The sequence below is a fragment of the Budorcas taxicolor genome, chromosome 23 (genome assembly GCF_023091745.1).
Source record: "Budorcas taxicolor isolate Tak-1 chromosome 23, Takin1.1, whole genome shotgun sequence".
Lineage (NCBI taxonomy): Eukaryota > Metazoa > Chordata > Mammalia > Artiodactyla > Bovidae > Budorcas > Budorcas taxicolor.
The window spans coordinates 11164965-11187505 of record NC_068932.1 but is presented as its reverse complement, the minus strand read 5'-3'; the positions used below and the strand labels follow the sequence as shown (position 1 = coordinate 11187505).

The following is a 22541-nucleotide window of genomic DNA, read 5'->3' as shown; positions in this document are numbered from 1 at the left end:
GATCAACCCTGGGATTTCTTTGGAAGGAATGATGCTAAAGCTGAAACTCCAGTACTTTGGCCACCTCATGCGAAGAGTTGACTCATTGGAAAAGACTCTGATGCTGGGAGGGATTGGGGGCAGGAGGAGAAGGGGACGACAGAGGATGAGACGGCTGGATGGCATCACTGACTCGATGGACATGAGTCTGAGTGAACTCCAGGAGTTGGTGATGGAGAGGGAGGCCTGGCGTGCTGCGATTCAGGGGGTCACGAAGAGTCGGACACCACTGAGCGACTGAACTGAACTGATTACATGTTTTGATGTATTCAGTTCAGTTCAGTTCAGTTCAGTCACTCAGTCGTTTCTGACTCTTTGTGACTCCATGAATCACAGCACGCCAGGCCTCCCTGTCCATCACCAAGTCCTGGAGTTGATGTATATAAATGTTAAATTTTGATTAAGACAAATCAACAAAAGTTTCCCTTAATTTGTTGATATCACTTTACATCTCAGGGAATCCTTTGCCCATCCAGAGATCAGATAAATGTTTGCCTGTATTTTCACCTAAATTTTAAACTACTTTTTTTCCCATGTAATTCTGATATATCTAGAAAGTCAAAAATTAAATGGAGAGTTATAACAGGATGTAGCAAATAATCTTTTTTTTCCCATCTATCCCTGTTTGCTACCTTATTTAGTTTTATTGAATTATTATGTACTAGTTTCTGGGCTTTCTGTTCTGTTTCATTATTTTTCATTCTCGTTTCAGTTTTTTCCATCTAAGAATTATAGCGTTCTTGGTCAGAAATGCCAAAGCAGTTACTGTCAGAATCATTCAGTATAATAATTAAGACATAGCCTAAGCTGTTGAAAGACTCCAGCATAGAGAGCCGGCATGGCACCCACTCAGTATTCTCACCTGGAGAATCCCATGGGCAGAGGAATCTGCCCGGCTATAGTCTATAGGGTAGCAGAGAGTCTACGCAACTGAAGCCACCTAGCACCGCACAGCACAAATACAGCTGAAGCATATTTACCTTTGGCATAATAGTGGGTAGGTGAAACCCAGACCTGGAGAGGCACCTCTTCCCCACAGAGTCGTTTGAGAACCCAGGCTCATCCTGTCCCGTAGCTCTGCCAGCCCCCAGGTCAATGTTCAGGCATGTATGGTTGGAGCTGTCTCATCTCCTCGTCCATGTTCCAGTCTGTGGGAAAGGAGGTGGTGCGTGTCTTGAGACATCCTTTGCCTTTGAGCTGAGGAACCAGAAGTAGCATGTATTATTTTGCTCAGATCCCTTTAGTCTAACTAATCCATGTTGCCACATCTACCTTCAAGGCATGGAAAATAGTTTAAATGGCCATCCTAGATTTGACTTGAAAGTTGAGAGGATCTGTTATTAAAAAAAAAAGAGGGATGGGTTCCAAGAACAACTAATGGTCTTTGCTGCAGTCCAGTTTGCATAGTCACAAATACTCATATTTAAGAGAAAGGTAATAATCATTTTCTGCAAGTGAAGAACTATCTTTGGCAATGAAATACAAATATGTCCTGATTTTTTATTTTAGATGGCCAATAACCCATGTGCCAGGTAGCACTCTATGCCAATCTTGAATGCCAACAGGAAGTCACTGGACGGCAAACCCTTCCAAGATCATAACTGGGCTGTTGGAGTAACTTGGGAAAGAAGAAAAAGGAATTGAAAGTATGGCAAAAGTAAATAGAGCTCGGTCTACCTCCCCTCCTGATGGAGGCTGGGGCTGGATGATCGTGGCTGGCTGTTTCCTTGTTACCATCTGCACCCGGGCAGTAACCAGGTAGGTGGGACTTTCTTCTTGATTTGTTATTATGATCTGGCTATTTTCCTAACTCGGCTGCATTCTATCTCTGAACCTGTCATTGTGAAAATAAATGTGTATATGTGTGTTATGTGTGTGTGTGTTTTCTTTGACTGCTCAGATATCTTCTTCTTGGCAAGGAACGTCATTTTCTGACACTTAAAAGTCCTGGATAGTGATCTCTTTTTTAATATCTGACCTATAAACCTGGAGTTTTATGACATTTTTGAGTAAATATCATGGCTATTGCCAGACATTTATTTTCATAAGCAGTTCATCCCACAAAGGACAAATGTATAAGCTCAAAATAGCCACGAGAACCTCTCGGCTCACCAGGATGCCGAGCCACGGGAAGCTTAAAGCCTAAAATTGAAATCCTTTTGCTTCATTTTGCACTTGGCTGTGGTAGTGGAGGCTGAACTCTGGGCTGAAGGAGAGAAACAGCACAAATGCAGGGATTCTCTCATCTCTTTGGGTTGTGGGTCCTCTTTTTCTTTTACTCAAGGACATATAGTGTGGAATATACTTGCGTTAAATGGCCATACGCTGAGATGCCTTCATCTCATTTACATTTGGAATAAATACACACTTGAAATCTGCATGTGCCAGCTCTTCTAGAGGTGCCTTTGTTCAGACTGAACTCTCTTCTCTGGCAACTCTCCCTCGGCTGCTCTGCTGCTGCTAAGTCGCTTCAGTCGTGTCCGACTCTGTGCGACCCCATAGATGGGGGCCCGCTGTCTCTGGGATTCTCCAGGCAAGAACACTGGAGTGGGTTGCCATTTCCTTCTCCAATGCATGAAAGTGAAAAGCAAAAGTGAAGTCGCTCAGTCGTGCCTGACTCATAGCGACCCCATGGACTGCAGCCCACCAGGCTCCTCCATCCATGGGATTTTCCAGGCAAGAGTCCTGGAGTGGGGTGCTATTGCCTTCTCTGCTCGGCTGCTCTACATAACTTTATTTGATGGTATCATCCATAAAAGCATTGATGTGTTCCCCATGACAAACAGATAATGCAGGAAAGAAGCAGTGTGTGTTTTTGCTACAATAAGGTTTTGTTATGTGTCATCATAAACTGTAGATTTATTTAAAATTATGTGATGGTTGAGTCTGATTTTTCTCCCATCTATTTTATGGATCCTCTGTTCTGGGAGTGAGGAGGTCATAGAGTTGAAAGGAATCTTTCATCTTGGTTCTTCCATGTGGATGCTTTCATCATTCATTTAAGCATTTCATCAATAGTTTATTTATTTTATATATAATTTGATGAGAGGAAAGTTCTGGAAGTGAGCTTGGTGCTTTATAAGAAGGGCGGCTGGAAATTTAAAAAGAGGCTTGTGGCTGGCAGCAAAGACTTGTCTTCAGAGCTTCCTGGGAGAGGCTGAGAGTAGGGTCCTTGAGCAGAATAAGCTTGGAGGAGACAAGTATGATGCACCAGGAAGCAGCCAAGAGAACTGAAGACAGAAGCAAAGACAACAGCCTACACGGGGGTTTGTCAGTTCAGAGAATCAGTGCCTATTGGGCAGTCTGATTAATTCTTTTTTCCACTTTTTTCAAGTTGTATTAAGAAATAATCAACCTTAGTCACTATATAGGTTCAAGGCATACATATTGATGAGTTTTTACTGAAGTATGTTTGATTTACAGTGTTGTGTTAGTTTCTGGTACAGAAAAGTGAAAGTGTTAGTCATTCAGTTGTGTTGGATTTTGTGACCCCCATGGACTTTAGCCCGCCAGAATTCCATGGAATTCTCCTGGCAAGAATACTAAAGTGGGTTGCCATTTCCTTTTCCAGGGGATCTTCCCCACCCAGGGATCGAACCTGCATTGCAGGCAGATTCTTTACCAACTGAGCCACTAGGGAAGCCTATTCTTTTCCATTATGGTTTATTACAAGATACTGAATGTGGTTGCCTGTGCTATACAGTGGGACCTTATTGTTTATCTATTTTATATATAGTAGTTTATAAGCATGATGATTTGATTTACATATATTATGGGCTCAGCTAACATCCATCTTCTCATATAACTACACTGAAAAGGGAAGAAAGAAGAAAAGAGGAAAAAAAATTTCTCCTCCTGAAGAGAACACTTAGAATGTACTCTTTTAACATCTTTCCTGCATATCATACCACAGTGTCAGCTGTAGTCATCATATTGTACATGACATCACTACTGCTTATTTATCTCATAACTGGAAGTTAGTATTTTTGACCACCCTCCTCCAGTCCCCTTTCCCCCACCCTCTGTCTCTGGCAACCACAAGTCTAATCTCTTTTTATATGAGTCTGGTTATTGTTTTAGATTCCATATATGAATACGATCATACAGTATTTGTCTTTCTCTGTTTAATTTATTTCACTTAGCAGAATACCTTAGAGAAGGCAATGGCACCCCAACTCCAGTACTCTTGCCTGGAAAATCCCATGGACGGAGGAGCCTGGTGGGCTGCAGTCCATGGGGTCGCACAGAGTTGGACACGACTGAGCGACTTCACTTTCACTTTTCACTTTCCTGCATGGGAGAAGGAAGTGGCAACCCACTCCAGTGTTCTCGCCTGGAGAATCCCAGGGACAGGGGAGCCTGGTGGGCTGCCGTCTATGGGGTCACACAGAGTCCGACATGACTGAAGCAACTTAGCAGCAGGATACCTTCAAAGCCCTTTCATATTGTTACAAAGTGGGAGGATTTCCACGTGTTTTTTCCTGGCTGAATAATATTCCATTGTATATATACACCACACCCTCTTTATCCGTTTATCCATGCGTGTCTTGGCGGTTGTAAATCACGCTGCTGTGAGCATGGGGACGCAGACATCTTTTCTTGTTCGGGCTCTCGTTTTCTATGGATCTATTCCCAGCAGTGGGATTGTTGGGTCCCATACTGTTTCCTGCGGTGGCTGTACCAGTTTACAGTCCCATCAACGATGCACAAGGGTTGCCTCACTGGAAAACAGATACTTAAGATTTCATATAGATGAGTCCATAATGTATTTAAAATGATTTTATTGATGGACATTTATATTGTCTCCTGGCTTTTGCTTTACAAATAATGCTACCATTATAATCTACCATTAAATCTACCATTTAAAAGTCATATTTCACTCTTGCCTTGTAACTGGTAATGCTTTCTTACACATGAAATTTATAAAAAGCTTAAAGTTGTGCAGGTTGTTAAAGCAGTCATTCCTGTTATTTGCTCCCTGTGCTTGTTAATATGCATTGAGTACCTGTTTTTGCTTCAAGATGTGTTATTACCAAACACATTATCTATGTTAATAAATTCATTTCATTGTGGAATTACATGACATTCTATTAGTAACTTGAAAAATTGAATTGGAGTTGATACTTGAAAAGCAATGTTTGTTTAAAGGCTCAGTTCTTGTAAATAATTTCTCATGTTACCTGAACACTTACTCTGTGTTTGTTGGCATTATTCCAAACAATTTTCATTGATTAAATCATTTAATCCTGGTAATAACACACAGAGGTTGAATAATGTGTCCAAAGTCACATGGTGAGTAAGTGATAGTACTTTTAACCACTGGGCTGCGTTGCCCAGTGGATTACTTACTGTGCTGACTTAGTGGATAACTTCATCAACGAGGAAAAAAAAAGTCTTTACCAAATATCAGATGTTGTCAGCTTCCAGTTCTCCAGGAGCCAGAGAAGAATTTTACAGCACAGTGACAAGATAGAGGCAGCAAGTATGTTGACCCCTTGAGAGAGAGTATCTCTGAGAATGATATAGCAAACACCACTTGGATGATATCATGAATAAAACCTACTAACCCCTGGAGGCTGTTCGGGGTTGTTCGCTATTGCAGCACAATCGAATCCAATCTGACTGATACAGTCTGGCTTCTCCAAACGCTTAATTTATAGATGAGGAAATCAAGACCCTGAGAGATTTAGAAGCTTTATCACAACTCTCAGTTATTCAGCATGGGAATCAGAGATCAGAAACCAGTTCTGCTGACATCTGTCAGATGCCCAAATATTCCAAGGGACAACAAAAATAACTTGGGGTGAGAAGCACATGTACCGCCAATAAAATTTGTTTTCTTTCAGGTCGTGCCAGTGTTTGCTTGTGTGCTCTCTGTTGTGTCTGACTCTGTGACGTCGTGGACTAATAGCCTTCCAGGCTCCTCTGTCCATGGGCAAGAATACTGGAGTGGGTTGCCATTCCCTCCTCCAGGGGATCTTCCCCACCCAGGGACTGAATCTGCATCTCCTGAGTCTTCTGCTTTGGCAGGCGGACTCTTTACCTTTGAGCCACCAGCAAAGCCCCTTTCATGGAGACTTCCTGATTCTCTAGTCTCCACTCCCAAAGGACCCAAATTAGACTAATTCCTCAACTGAATATCCATTGAGCTTTAGGCTTATTTTATATTTCTGTAATATGTGCTTTCATCATTGTGCATCACCCCTCTTGGTGGCCTCTCACTTCTTAAGGGGCAAACACCTCTGGCACCAAAACTTGGGGAAAGCCTGTCAAAGCCAACATGCATGCCCATGGGTCTCACCTTCTGGAAAAATCTGAGCCTCAGTACTTTCTTCTTGTCTGTTACTCTTCCTCATTCAAAAAATATTTATAGAGAGAATTCCCTGGTGCTCTAGTGGTTAGGACGCCTAGATTTCACTGTCTGTGTTTACAAGGCATAAATCATAAAACTTTACCATCTATAAAGTTCCATGGTCCTTTCTGTTTGGAGAACAAAGGAAAGGACCACAATAATCCCTCCCATATTTCATAAAAGTCACAGTCATTCAGAAGCCTGTGTATGTAGTTATTAAATTTTACCGCTGACAAGCCTACTCACATGTTTAGACAAGAATCTCAAGTGTTACTTTTGAATTTTGCATGCCTATAGTTTGATATGACTAATCATTATCAGTTGGGGGAAAAAGCATCAAACAGAAAGCAAAATGACAATAGAACAAGATTTTTAAAAAGTCACAAGAGACAAACATAGCCTCACAGATTTTAAATTTCCCAAAACTATTTAGTGGAGAGAAGACACTTCCACAAGTGCTGATCCTAATCTATCTTCTGCACATCAAACTCCACCCCAGCGCCTTTGGGACTTAGAATTTAGCATCCTATCCCATCCCTTTTCTCTTTCCTATCACCAGCACTGGCAACATAATTGCAGGACCCAGTGCAAGAGGAAAATGCAAGGCCTCTTGTCCAAAAGGCAGGAAAGAAAGGGCTGGTAAATATACTAAAAGGCTTCCCAGGTGGCTCAGTGGTAAACAATCCACCTGCCAATGCAAGAGACTTGGGTTTGATCCCTGGGTTGGGAAAATCCCCTGGAGTAGGAAGTGGCAACCCACTCCAGTATTCTTGCCTGGGAAATCTCTTGGACGAGGAGCCTGGTGAGTTTCAGTCCATGGGACTGCAAAGAGTCAGACAAGACTTTGCGACTGAGCACAGACTTATGCGCACAAAAATGTACTAAAATAGGAAGCTTTTCCTTTTTCAGTAGTCTATCTTGATTTTTCATGATGTTTTCTCTTTGGTGTTGTTCTGAGTAAAGAAAAATGGAAACTAGCACAGATCTACTGATCATCTTAATATTACCAGTAGCCCTATCTTTTTCTTTCCTTCTGTGTCATCGTTTTCAGCATACGGGATCAAATAATACCGAGAAGCAACATGAGTAACAAAGGATCTGATAGGAATCCTTGTACCTTTGTGTTTCTTACAGTATCACTGCCTTCTGCATTTGAAGCAAGTGTTGATTTGAAAGGAAAGCCTGGTCTCTCTTCCTCCCCTATGTCCATGATCACTCAGTTATAGGCATAACCCACTTACCTTGTACTCAGTCTGAGCTTTACTGGACTCCCACACAAGAGTCTGCTGGAGTTTTGTGACCTGGAGCATCTCTAAGAACTGCAGACTGAAGAATCTGTGGCTCTTCTCGGCTCACACGCATGCTTCATTGTCCCAGTGGACTTCACTTAGAAAACGCAACTTCAAAGATAAAATTATAAGGAATTTTAAGACAGTGACAGCTGAGTTAAACCAAGTTTTATGCCTCTAAGTATCAGATTCTGTGCAGTTGTATAGGTTGTAAACTGTAAAGCCAGACCTGCCTGACACCACTGTCCTCAGGCTTCCTCATTCTCTTCCCTCTTCTTTAACTTTCCCATCTACTCACTTTCACTTCCAGCAGCAACTGGAGAGTCAGGAAGAATAAATAACAGGTTGCTAGGGGCTGTTGAAGCATAAGGAGCTGGATTGTAAGGCCTGTCCCAGGAGACAGATACCCTTCTATCTCATCCCCAGCTGCAAGACCTGATTTCTTTCCCCGCTATCATGGAGCTCTAAAAGCTTCCTGGCCTGCAGTAGGACACCCTGCTAATCTGCGTGTGGTTCCGTCTGAGTTGTACAATGGTACAAACTGTTGCTTCTGACTCATTTATGTCTTGTTTTTCCTAAGTAATTCTCTATTTTTCAACATAAAATATTCTGTTTGTTTCTGTCTCTGTATATATACTGTCATATATATGTATATGCACACACACATAAGTTTCTGTATAAGAAATATTCACTGTCAAATAATTCAAAGTGCAGAACAAAATAAAAACCATTTACAGTATCACCATGCACATGTAATGGCTGGATACATTTTGGTTTATATGCTTTGAGGCTTTTTTTGTTTACATAAACTGTGTTTTTATAACAATAAGCCCTTTCTACGTGAACTATTTTGTAACTTAGTTTGTTTCTTAACATTATGTTGTGAATTTATTTCCAAGTCAATAAATCAAATACCTAATAAATATTTCATTTTATTGAGATCCTATAAGTTACTTAAGCAGTCCCTCAGTTCAGTTCAGTTCAGTTCAGTTCAGTCGCTCGGTCATGTCTGACTCTTTGTGATCCCATGGACTGCAGCATGCCAGGCTTCCCTGTCCATCACCAACTCCCAGAGCTTGCTCAAACTCATGTCCATCGAGTCGGTGATGCCATCCACCATCTCGTCCTCTGTCGTCCCCTGCTCCTCTTGCCTTCAATATTTTCCAGCATCAGGGTCTTTTCTAATGAGTCAGTTATTCGCATCAGGTGGCTAAAGTATTGGAGCTTCAGCTTCAGCATCAGTCTTTCCAAGGAATATTCAGGACTGATTTCCTTTGGGATGGACTGGTTGGATCTCCTTGCAGTCCAAGGGACTCTCAAGAGTCTTCTCCAACATCACAGTTCAAAAGCATCAATCCTTTGGCGCTCAGCCTTCTTTATGGTCCAGCTCTCACATCCATACATGACTACTGGGAAAACCATAGACTTGACTAGACGGACCTTTGTTGGCAAAGTAATGTCTGCTTTTTAATCTGCTACTTAGGTTTGTCATAGCTTTTCTTCCAAGGAGCAAGCATCTTTTAATTTCAGTCCCTTATCATTTCAGCGTGTTTTAATTTTAAACCAGTCCCTACTGGTGGACAAATAGGTTGGTGACAACATTTGGCTATTATAAATTGTTAACCACAATATATGTGTAACTTTTTTGTATTATTGTTTTCTATTATTATTATCACCATCATCTGTTTATTAACTTTGGTTAAAACCTAGAAGTGAAATTGGTGGGTGATGTATAATAGTTTATTGTCAAATCGTAACTTAAACAACCATCTCTTAGAAGCTACAGATGTTAGTGAAACACTAAGCTGAGTAAGAACCCATGTGTTTGTCCTGCCATCTTTTCTATAAGACTTTTCCTACAGCAGTGATCTTCACATCTACTTGGCTTCACAGCCCCTGTAGTGAATGAACACTTGTTCTTATCCCTTAGAATGTCCAATGGTTAGCTTCTGATTTCCCACTCACTATGGACCAGCAATGTATCATTGAAAATCAATCAAAATCAATTAAAACCCTTAGAGACTGGAACAGCTGATTGAACCAAAACTTGAAGCTCTAGGTCAAATCTATATTCATTGTTTTTTGTATAAAATACTTGCACTTTTTTTCAGATGTATTTCAATTTTTTTTGTGGAGTTCCAGACATACTTCTCTCAGGATTATGCACAGACAGCCTGGATCCATTCCATTGTAGACTGTGTGACTATGCTCTGTGGTAAGTATCTCCAGAGATAGACAATTGCTGGCTCCCTTTGAACTGTACATGACAGTGACCTTCCACTGCCTCTGATGACCTGTTTTTCTGAGTAGAAGGGCTATGGTAAAAATTGACTAAAACTATGTAAAGAGAAAAATATGATCCTGCCTTTAACCCAACTCAATCAGACATGCTGTTGGAATTAATGTTCTTCGTTGATATTGGATGGACCAGGTAGTGAGTACAGTCAGTTGGATACTTACCATTTGGTTCTTCCATATAAAGCGAGGGAGCCAGGCATCACAGGACTTGTCCTGATTTTGGATGCAGCTAACTATACATTGTACACTGTGTCTTGTTGTCTTCTTATTTTCCAGTCGTGTAAACAGCCATCAGAAGGCACTGTGAGCCATTTCCATGCAGTCTCCTTAAATACACGCCAGTAATATGCGCATCGTGCCTCAAGTTTTGTTTTCACTCTCGTTCCTTCCCAGAGAGTTCAAAATTTGGCTCATTGATTTATTTTTCATGCATACGTCTTCATTCTTCGACAAGTATTGTGGAAAAATAGAATGTTGCAGTCATAAGATAAGCATGTTCACGATGGCTATAATATCCTTCCAGAACCACAAAGGTGCTATACATAATGTGTAGAGTGGTCTCAAGATTCGTGGAGTCTCTCATTCCATCTGTACAGTAAAGAGAAAGTAGCCTTGAGATTTTTCTTTTTAAAAATTTCCAACCAAAGTTATTAAAGGAGTGTCATAGAAATTTTATGAGATTGGGTCAAATTGAAATGATCTGTTTGCAGGCTTGACCCATTAAATCCTTTCATTTATTGACTCCTGAACATTTTTAAAAAAAACTGTTATCTCTTCAGGCCATATCTTGGTGGCAGAAGAAAATGCTATATGGTTTACTACTACACTACTAAGTCGCTTCAGTCGTGTCCAACTCTGTGCGACCCCATAGACGGCAGCCCACCAGGCTCCACCGTCCCTGGGATTCTCCAGGCAAGAACACTGGAGTGGGCTGCCATTTCCTTCTCCAATGCATGAAAGTGAAAAGTCAAAGTGAAGTTGCTCAGTCGTCTCCGACTCCCAGCAACCCCATGGACTGCAGCCCACCAGGCTCCTCCATCCATGGGATTTTCCAGGCAAGAGTACTGGAGTGGGGTGCCATTGCCCTCTCCAGTAACACATAAATTACATCACCGTTCCATTCTAGGTACTGGTTCATATTTATTTTTAGAAAAATGTACGTAATCAGGAGCAGGTTGATTTGTTCTGATGTAGTTCCTTGGTTATTTGAATGCAATTCTAGGTTTCACAAGACCACTAAGTTGATGCTACTGATAACACTGGAAGGTCAGAAGGGATCAAGAAATCATAACTCGGGTTTTCTAGCCTATCTTTTTAATTTAAAACATTAAGATGATCACTTGATTTTCAGGGTCAGATGAGTAGTCATTGTCTTTGTGTGAGCACGCCTGTGCTCATGGCAGTGAGAACTTCCATGTTTATCTTTCACGAAGGACGCAGGTGACTCATTTCTCCCACTGTTATCTTTTGGAGAGTATTTATAATCCCTCAAAGAGGAATAAATGGCCTTCAGTGACCACTGTGGTCACAATGACCATGTGAACCGTTGAGCTAAAGCAGGGTCATGTTAGATGCAGTGTATTTAAGTTCTATCCAAGGCCTTGAGTCCTCTTGTACCCAATTACTGTATACTCGTTTGCTTATCTGGTGACATTAGTTGAGTTTGGAGTATGGACAAGAGGCTGCAGAATCACATCTGGGACATACCTTGGGGCCATATCTGCACTATGATGGGCAGAGAAGTGAACATTTTTCATTGAGTTTCATATACATCTTGTCACTTTCCAAGAGCCATTACAGCATCAGCCTGGAGAATTAAATGTATTTTTAGGAGATTTGCTCATTCCTATTATCTAGAGGTTATATATGCATCCAGCTACTATTCCAACTAGATGGGATATTAGGCTGATGACTGATGCTATCATGTACATTTGAATCAAGCCCCAATTTTAACCTGATCTATATAAAAATTATACTCTACAGATACCCAGAGAATTGGCTCTTCTGATCTTGTTCCCATGAATACTGGTGTCAGCATGAATTGTTTTTTAGAAAGAAATTCGCATGCTTTCTCCACTCATCTCCTCTGCCTGAAAGACCCAAGAAGCCAGAATAATAGGGTGAAATAACATTGTACTCGGTGTCAGGTGCCCTGAGCTGAATATTTTTTGGTGATCTTGGGCATGTCATATTCCCCTGAACTTTAGTTTCTTTTTGGCCTCTTCCAGCTTGAATTATTATCCTATAAACCTGGAAGTTGGCATAATTCTGACACATTGTTAAACCACAGATAGAATGAGGCTAACTGAAATGTTATCATCGCATTTCCTAGATTTTCTGGGCTTTCGTTTCTCATCCACAGGGTTTTCAAAAGCCCAGAAGCAGTGCCAGATTGTGAAGTGTGTCTGTGATCTCTCTCCCTGGCCTTTTCTTGCATAACACTGCTGGCCATGCAGTGTTGCCCACCTTCTTCTCCACAATATACCTGTCATTATTGTTGTTAATTGTGTATTATCCATGTTATGTGAAACATACAAGGCATATCACTGTGCAACCGTTGAGCTAAATCAAGGTCACGTTAGATGCAGTGTGTTTAAATTCTGTCCAAGGCCTTCATTTCAAGGAACTGGCTTGCTGTTTGAAAAGCAGCCCATTCTCCTGGGATTATGACCATTCTAGCATGGAGAAATGGAATGAGCAGTCAAATGCTAGTCAGGAGACCTGCTCCTGATTCTAGCCTTGCCACTTGCTCTCTGTGGGACCGTGGGCAGGTCATTCCCTCTCCCCTCGGTTTCTAACTCCATAGGATGAGTGGGGTGGGCAGGTCATTCCCTCTCCCCTTGGTTTCTAACTGCATAGGATGAGTCGGGTAGGCAGGTCATTCCCTCTCCCCTTGGTTTCTAACTCCATAGAATGAGTGGGGTGGGCTCGAGGATCTGAGGATGGGCGGCTATCTGCGCCACTGATACAGCACCCCAGCCTGTACACAGCGCCCTCAAGGCCTCTATGTTGAACCTATTTATTATTGTTTTTGAAGCTCCACTTGGGAGTGTTGTCAGTAACCATTTTTCCTGTCAAGTGGGAATCATGCTGGGTGGCTTGCTTGCATCCACTGGTCTCATCCTGGGCTCGTTTGCCACCAGTCTGAAGCATCTCTACCTCACTCTGGGAGTTCTTACAGGTAAGGGCACTTTGTACCACCCTTTCTCATCCCACCCTATCCAGGGGTTGTTAAGCCTTCCCACAGAGCAGTAATTCATAAAATATTCCTATTGTTGGATGCATAATTTAGCTGAACATCTGCCTACCAAACGATTAAACACAAGGGCTAGAAATTTAATGAACTGTCATATGTAATGAGACTGTGTCAGCACTTTAATTCAGCCACGTGACAACAGTGACTGCTGACTTTCCTTGGGCAGCCATGTATGGCTGAGATCCTTCACTCAGAAGCAGAGCAACATTAGCCAGGGCAACATAAATTTTTAGCAATGATCATTCTCCCAGCATCTTTGCCAAGACATAGAAATACTATCTGTGGTTGACCAGAGTTGCCCTTACTTTTTAGTGAGTATCATTGTCCAATAAATGGGGGTTTACAGTTAAAAAAAAAAAAAAAAGCCTCTTGTGAATATTCTTATATCACACATTCTCTTTCAATGTTATGGAAATATACTTCAGAGAATGAAGTCCATAGAAAGAGAAGCAACCGATGTGCATTCCACAGATCCCACTTACAGGGACTGCAGAGGATCAAGGTTGGTTGGAGGGGCTAGCATGATCTGGCCAATAAAAGATATAATCTCACAGTGAGGTTATAAATCGGGATCTGTCAGCTGAAAAGGTATCTATCTGTCCCATGTCACCCAAAGGGCCTGACCACTAGGGTGTCCCATCCTCTCAGTTTACCAGAAACTGTCCTGGGCCTGGTGCTGAAAGCCTCACATGTGGGAAACCCCTCAGTCCAAGCAAACTGGGATCATTGCTCACCCTACCCCGAAGATGGAAATAGGAGGTGCAGGCAGTTCTCCTTTTCCTTCCTTGATGTTTAAATTCCAGGTTTAAAGCCTTTCTGATTTTCTTGACTTAAAAAAAATAGAACTGGAAAATCTTGAAGAGACTTTTCTGCTGGGGATATTTTCAGGTTGCTATATGTACATGCTATGTTCATGGGTAAAATTAGCACGTTTCTTAATATTTGAAATTACTCTGGAACTTTCACAGGATCACATATGCTATTTAAATACAAATTCCAAAGTGGTCCAGATAATCAGGGTTGTATCTCCATGTGCAGTGATGAGTTAAAGTAATTCTCTGGATAATTTAAGTATTATCAATAATGTAAGTCTTATCAATAATTTAATAATACTTAAATTACCTGGAGATCACTTAATTTACTAAAATTAACTTTAATTTATTTAAAAAAGAATTGTTGTGGTAAGAATACATTTCTCAGGTCAGTGTTATCCTGATTTTCTAGTTAATTCAAATTTAACTTGTATAATAGATTTTAAAGTCTTCATTTTATTTTGCTTAAGTCATAGTCCCTTAAAGCTTTTCTTCCCAAGAAGAAAGTCATACAGATGCTATACTTTCCAAATTGTGGATGGCTGGTGAGGGGAGACTCATTTTCAGCTTGATGTAGAAAGCAATTTTAAAGGGATTTACTTGAGATTTAGATTCTCTTAAATCCCAATAGTATGATTCTCAGAGATGTTCTTTCAGGGGCTATTCATGGCATACCATTAGCACTCATAGACTTCTCTTTATCACCAGGTCTTGGATTTGCACTTTGTTACTCTCCAGCTATTGCCATGGTTGGCAAGTATTTCAGCAGACGGAAAGCCCTTGCTTATGGGATCTCCCTGTCAGGAAGTGGCATTGGCATCTTCATCCTGGCTCCTGTGGTTCAGCTCCTTATTGAACAGTTTTCCTGGAGAGGAGCATTACTCATCCTTGGGGGCTTCGTTTTGAATCTCTGTGTCTGCGGTGCCTTGATGCGGCCGATCACTCTTAAAGAGGACCAGACCACTCCAGAGCAGAACCATGTCTGCAGAACTCGGACACAAGACTTGAAGCGGGCATCTCCCTGTTCGACTTGGACTAAAGAATGGGTGCAGACCTGCCTCTGTGGCTCTTTGCAGCAGGAATACAGTTTTCTACTGATGTCAGACTTTGTCGTGTTGGCCATCTCTGTCCTGTTTATGGCTTATGGCTGTAGCCCTCTGTTTGTGTACTTCGTGCCTTATGCGTTGAGTGTGGGAGTGACTCATCAGCAAGCTGCTTTTCTTATGTCTATTCTTGGGGTGATTGACATTATTGGCAATATCACGTTCGGATGGCTAACTGACAGAAGGTAAAAATCTGTGAAACCACCACTGGTTCCCCACAAGGAACTTTAAGCTTTGAGTTTCCCTTCATCACCTTGGGCTTCCCTGATGGCTTAGCTGGTAAAGAATCTACCTGCAACGTGGGAGACCCGGGTTCAATCCCTGGGTTGGAAGGATCCCCTGGAGAAGGGAATGGCTACCCACTCCAGTATTCTGGCCTGGAGAATTCTAGTCCATGGAGTTGCAAAGAGTCAGACATGACTGAATGACTTCCCTTTCATCACCTTACCCTCTAGAATACCTAGGTCTAAATAATATTAACAGGTTTTCAATATCTGAAGGCAACTCCCTTGTTGGTTCTTCTAGTCAGGCGTCGGCAAACTTTTTGTACAGGGATAGACATTAAAGAGATAAAGTCTCATTGACTTTGTAGGTCATATGATCCCAACCACCCAACGCTGCTCTTGTAGCACAGAAGCAGCCATAGACAATATGTGACTGAAAGAGAATGGCCATATTCCAATAAGACTTTATTTAAGGGCACTAAAATTTTAGTTTCTCACACAGTGTTTGCATGTCACAACATTTTGTCGTTCTTTCGATTTTTTCCAATCATTCAAAAATGGGAAAACCATTCTAAGTTCACAGTCCAAAAAACAAGTGGTGGGCCAGATTTGGCCGTAGTTTGCTGACCCCTGATCTAGATAATTTAGAATGATGGGTATGTCTAAGTGGCAGAAGCAAAGGATAGTTACGAGTTCTGGTAACAAATTTAATTCCATTCTAAGTCAGGTCAGTCCTCCAGTAAAACAACTTCTGACTGGTCACTGTGGTTTTAGTGTCTTGCGAACCACCCCAGAGACTGGCTGGCAACAGAGAGAGGAATGGACTGCAGTCTCGGTAGGAGGACCAGGTCGATAATAGCACGTTATCTATAGCACCACATATTTATGTTTGACAGTGCAAGAAGCAAATAGCTTCATTATAATTTTAGACTTAGAAACCAGTATTTTAAGAAATCTGAGTAGTTTCTTCAGCTAATGCTAATCTAGATTGAAGAGAGCAAACTATTCATATTCTCCTAAATGATAGACTTTTCACACTTGAGCTATGACCTGGGAGAGCTATCATCACGTGGCTTCTTAGCTGTTATGTCTTTGGGAAGTAATCAGGATCCAACTGCCATTCACCAGTATCATGAATACAATATTTAGGATTAAATATAAAAGCCACACTTTTAATAGCTAAGGAATGTGGGGAAGAGCAAAGGGTATCTTTCTTTACAATCAAATAACCCAACCAGAAGCAGTCTGATACAGATCTGAAAGAGGGATTTCTAGTCTAAGATATAAAAGACCCAAGTTCTTGTCCTGGCTCTGCCCCATATTATCCCTGAGACTTAGAGAAAATCACCCAACTCTCAGATCCTCACGGGTCTTCATCTGTAAAATGGACCAGTTCAATATTTGCCTAAGGACTTTATAGCATTTTGTGAGGCTCACATGAGATTACAAGCAGAAAAGCATAAATTGCTTTTCTTTTCTTACATAATTTATAACGTGTAAATTGCTGATGCTAATATAATACAGAGTCTTTGTGATATTTGCTATCATAGATGGGTTTGGATCTACAAAGGGAAAATATTCATGGATGTGCCACTGGGGAGATCTTGAAATAAGACTTAGTCCTAATACACGACCATCATAATCTCTGGCAAATCATTTTCATTTCTTCATGTCACGGCTTCCTCTTTGTATACCCCCTTGGGTTATTGAACATATATGGAGAGCTGGAGACTAATGGATGATGTATCTGAAAGCATCGAATATGGTAGACTTGCAGAAAATATTAGTCTCCTGACCCTCTATGTGTTATTTCACAAATTTCCTTGATTAACTCTGAGATAGATAACATCTCTTTTTATAGCTAAAGGAATTGAGGTTAGAGTTAGGCAGTTAGTAGATGGGAGAACTGGACTCAAACGTCTATCTTTCTAATTTTAGTGCACGGGTTATTTTCTACCATAATGCTTCCTGGGAAGATCCATTCTTGCGTTTGCATATACCAAAAGAAAGATAGGAAGACAACGTAGAAGGCACACAATGGGGAGGCCATCTCTATAAATAAAGCGCTTACCGCTACATGGCCAGGATTCTAGAGCTCTTTGATAGAAGCCGAGTGTCCTGCACTCATTCTTGGTCTTCAAATCCACAGGTGTCTGAAGAACTACCAGTATGTTTGCTACCTCTTTGCCATCGGACTGGATGGGCTCTGCTATCTCTGCCTCCCAATGCTTCAAAGCCTTCCCCTGCTCGTGCCTTTCGCTTGTACTTTTGGCTACTTCGATGGTGCCTATGTGACTTTGATCCCAGTAGTGACCGCAGAAATCGTGGGGACCACCTCTCTGTCATCAGCACTCGGCGTGGTGTACTTCTTGCATGCGGTGCCGTACTTGGTGAGCCCACCCATCGCAGGTAAGTTTCCAGAGGAAACCCCCTGACCCCAGTCAGCTCTTCTCTTTGTCATTTTGATGTAAAAACAGTGGACTCACACAACATACTATGAGAAGTGGAAGTAAGTTGGGAAGAAAGAAAGAGAAAGGAATGGCCGAGCCGCCAAAATACCATGGTCTCACGTACTTCCTTTGTTGTATAATCTTCTTCCAACTAACGGAGGACCTTAGTGTACTTGGGGAAAAAGAGTCCCAAATTAGGATCTTGATTCTGTTCCACACAAACGGTGGGAGCAATGGAATGAAACAGCTGTTCAGACTTAGATATAAGTTGGGCACATTCAGAGGGAAGGCTGGCGGGCATAGAGGGTTTCAGTAGAGGTAGAATGATGAGGTAGGTGGTGAGCTGGAATGTTAATGTACAGGTGTCATAGTGGAGTGTCTCCAGTGCCCGCTAAAGGAGGTGGGGCCCTATATACTTCAGAGGATATGGGTCTCTAAAGTATTACAGCTTTTGTGCAAAGGAGTAATACAGAATGTGTTTTGGAAAGATGATCTAGTACTTTAGTGGAGAAGCAGTTAGAATTTCATTCTGATAGTTCAGGAGCCATCTGATAAAGGCCTGAACTGTGGCTTCTGCAGCAGAAATGAGAATGAACTCTGTGGTCAAAGGAGGAAATTTGGGGGGAAAATCAACTGATTTGAGCATGTGGGGGTATGAAGGAGGGAACAAGTCCAATATATCAGGAGATGATGGCACACTTGAAAGAAATAAGGCAGCGCAAGAGAGTAGCTTTGCCAGAAAATAATAAATGTAATATTTAGACATACTCAGATATCTGAAATACCCAATAAGGTATTTAAGGATGAAATCCGAGCGTTAGAGGGAGGGCAGATTTGGATCCACAGATTTGGGACTCAAGATAAAGCATCTAGAATGTTTTGTAAAATGATAAGACATTAAAAACATGATTCAGTAATTCCACAAATATTCATTGAGTCCATTAGGTAATTCAGGAAATATGTATTGCATGCCTTAAACAAGTAATTCAACAGATATTTATTGCTGTGTACATCGGCACTGTGTCTGGTGCTGTTGGTGCATCAGCAAACAGGTAAGAACCCACTCCATCTTCTTGGGGTGTAGAGTCTAGACCAGCGCCTCTCAGGATGAGGTCTTGAGATCACTGCAACAGAGTCCCCTGGGACCCTTGTTAGACTGCAGGTTCCATGACCCTCCATCTGTGATTTGGATCTTTAGGGGTGAGTTCCAGGAACCTACATTCTCAAGCAGTTTTCTTGTGACTCTCCTGTACACTAAAGAATGAGAACGATTGGTCCAGATTATTCCTTGCCTAGATTAAAACTGAGAGTGAACAAGGTCTCTGAAGACAGGCAAACGAGAAATGAAGTAAACATTTGCCTAGAAGGAAAGAAGGGGACATTTTGAAGAAGGCAGGATTGCTGCTTTAGCAACTGTTATAAATAGACAACAGTTCAAGTTATTTCCAAACCCAGCAATTGCTAAAGTGTCAAACCAGGAGAAATTGTGACTGCTTGATGGCTACAGATAAAAACTCCTGGTCAGTTTAAACTCCATGATATAGGATGGTATGTTTAGTGCTTCAGTTTTGGAAAAGAGCCCCAGGATGTTCTCATATCCTCCCTCCATAGCCAGTTTTTGTATTTACCAACCTTTAGGAACACTGTGATTCTGTTAAACAGTCATGGAACATAAATGAGGATTCCTGGGTCCTTTTGTCAAACCATGGCCTTCATTTGAATTCAGTTCAGTTCAGTTCAGTCGCTCAGTCATGTCTGACTCTTTGAGACCCCATGGACTGCAGCTTGCTAGGCTTCCCTGTCCATCACCAACTCCCGGAGCCTACTCAAACTCATGTCCATTGCGTAGGTGATGCCATCCAGCCATCTGTCCTCTGTCACCCCCTTCTCCTTCTGCCTTCAATCTTTCCCAGCATCAGGGTCTTTTCCAATGAGTCAGTGCATCAGGTGGCTAAAGTATTGGAGCTTCAGCTCCAGCATCAGTCCTTCCAGTGAATATTCAGGACTGATTTCCTTCAGGATTGACTGATTGGATCTCCTTGCAGTCCAAGGGATTCACAAGAGTCTTCTCCCGCATTTGGCATATCAGATAGTATACTCATTACTAGGTATTAGAGGATCAGTGTGTGAGTTCCTGTTGTAATACTTCTCTTATTTAACGACTTTTAAGATGACAGTTCTTTACTCAGTCTCCTGCTTGCTGCTAAAGGAATGCACAGGTAAATAACATAACTAAAATATTTGAGAGTAACAGTTTGGATTGTAGGCTTCCCTCATAGCTCAGTTGGTAAAGAATCCACCTGCAATGCAGGAGACCCCAGTTCAATTCCTGGGTCAGGAAGATCCACTGGAGAAGGAATAGGCTATCCACTCCAGTATTCTGGCCTGGAGAATTCCATGGACTGTATAGTGCATGGGGTCACAAAGAGTTGGACATGACTGAGCAACCTTCACTTTCACTTTGGATTGTAGGAAACGTTATGGGGCTTCTCATAATTTTTTCATGCCATTTTTGGCTAATTGTTGAAGTAGATGAGAGCAGAAGTCATATACTTCTGTGTGGATTTTCTTGGCACATAAGTAAAGTTTGGAGGAACTTTAAAAACCTTTTTAATTACAAAATAATTTCCTGCCAATGTCTAATTTTACCCCATTGAGTCCCTGATTATTGGGACTTATATTTTGCATATCATATACTCTGATTCTCCTCAAAATTTAGAGCGGGAGTTGATATTGTGGTTAATTTGTTGCAACAACAGATACATTTTAAAAAGCTGTGATTACAGAATTATGCTTCGTGAAATTTGCATGTGAAACTTTAACATGGCCCAACGATCTGATTTTCAAACTGGATAGGGTAAAATGTCTGGATCTATTAGGAAATTTGGATTCTGCTTTATCTAGGAGCATGTTCTGTTACTCAAGGTAGACAGTATATGGGTGCTGGGAACATTACTACTAGGGTTCTGTACGATTATACTCTTCACACTCTAGATAAAGAGATAATCCTAAACTCTGTAATTTGAATGATGTTTTTATCTTTGCTACCATATTCATGGAATTAATAATGACTAATATTTATTGTGTACTAAGAATACTATTATTCATAGTATAGAATGTAGTACTTCTAAACACTTTACATAATAACAACAATTTAGGAGTTTCTCCAGAAAATAGAATGCATTTTTCAGCTGTTGCAAAATACTTTTGATCTACTCTTTGTGTGAAAATGATAGTGGTGGTGCTAGCAATCTATTGTTATTATCCTCACAAATTATTAGATTTGAATGAGTAAATAGTCAAATTTTCAACTCAACAATATCATCTTGCTGTTGCTTGTTACAGGATGGCTTGTAGACACAACTGGCAGCTACACTGCAGCATTCCTTGTCTGTGGATTCTCAATGATATTTAGTTCTCTGTTGCTTGGCTTTGCTAGAGTCGTAAAGAAGATGAAAAAAACCCAGCTGCGGTTCCTTGCCAAAGAATCAGATCCCAAGATGCAGCTATGGACCAATGGCTCGGTGGCTTATTCTGTAGCAAGAGAATTAGATCAGAAAGATGGGGAATCTGCGGCTCTAGCAATGCTTGGTTCCAGCCCCACATGACCAATGGCTTTGAGCCTAGGAATCTTCAGGGCTGAGAGAGGTGGGACACCGGATTGTATATGTTTCTGAAGGACTTTATTTTGGCAGAAGCATTGCCTTCCAAGGAAATTTATTGTTTTATTAATATGTTCATAGGGGGTTGGGAAATAGCAAATAACAAAGCAAACTGGACCGGCTGAGAGTTTCCCCATTTGGGATTCACGATTGAACTCAAACAGCATCACACTGTGGAGAATGTTAGGACACAACTGATATAATTTCCTGTAAACAGGGGTAATTTCAACAAATGACTAAAGCAGATAACAGTGGAACAGCTTTGTTTCAAACTCTCTGTCCCTCCACCTTCCTTCTTCAGTTAGAAGGTAAGCCAGAAGCATTGACATGTAGGTTTCTTTATGCTGTTTGGAAAAGGGGGTATCCCATTTTAATCACTGCCTTTTGAAGAATCTATTCTTTAAGCACTCTGTTTCACATCCTAATGAGAAGCTCCACCAGGAAGAAGGTTTAGCACCCTTACCTTCCACCGCCACTGAAAGCTCATTTCCTCTGGCCAGGTGCTCGCCTCTGTTGCTATCACGTGGGTGATTCCTAAATCTTACCAGAAATGTTAACACTAACATTTCCCTTTTTTTCTTCAGAAATAGAGCACTTATTTTAACTGTAGACTTCCCTGTTAGGAATGGGAAAATGTTGGCAGCATTCCAGCTGGGCAGGAATTGATTTCTTGAATCAGCAGGTCTCTGGTGAGAGTTTTCTTTTTAGATCAGACATTTAACTTCATCATTACCCAAAACAAGGTGAGAGTTTTGCCTGAAAAATATTATTCTAGAGATGTTCTGAAAGTGAGGTTCCTTTCTCCCTGTGTCAGTTATTGTTCCAGCGTCCACTGCTCTTCATCTCTTTATAAATAATCATTAGGAACTTGGTGGACCTTTTCCGCTGAATAAGAAGGCTTTGGGAGTTAACCTCAGCACTGTGGCCTTCTCACAAATTATAGCTTTGGCCAGGAGAGAGGAAGGACAAAGTTAAGAAGGCTACTGGTGTGTTGTTTTATAGTTCATAGAACTCTTTCACACACCTTAAGTCACTGGATTAGGATAGTTCTCTCAT

The 22541-nt window shown here is 41.3% G+C and overlaps 1 protein-coding gene across 1 annotated transcript; it reads left to right on the top strand.

Moving 5' to 3' along the window:
* Positions 1-1594: 1594 nt before the first annotated feature.
* Positions 1595-21431, top strand: SLC16A12 (solute carrier family 16 member 12). Its single transcript, XM_052661181.1, is given in 6 exon segments — positions 1595-1797; positions 9792-9895; positions 13016-13159; positions 14755-15334; positions 17523-17782; positions 21169-21431. Coding segments are annotated over 6 exon segments (1554 nt in total).
* Positions 21432-22541: the final 1110 nt, after the last annotated feature.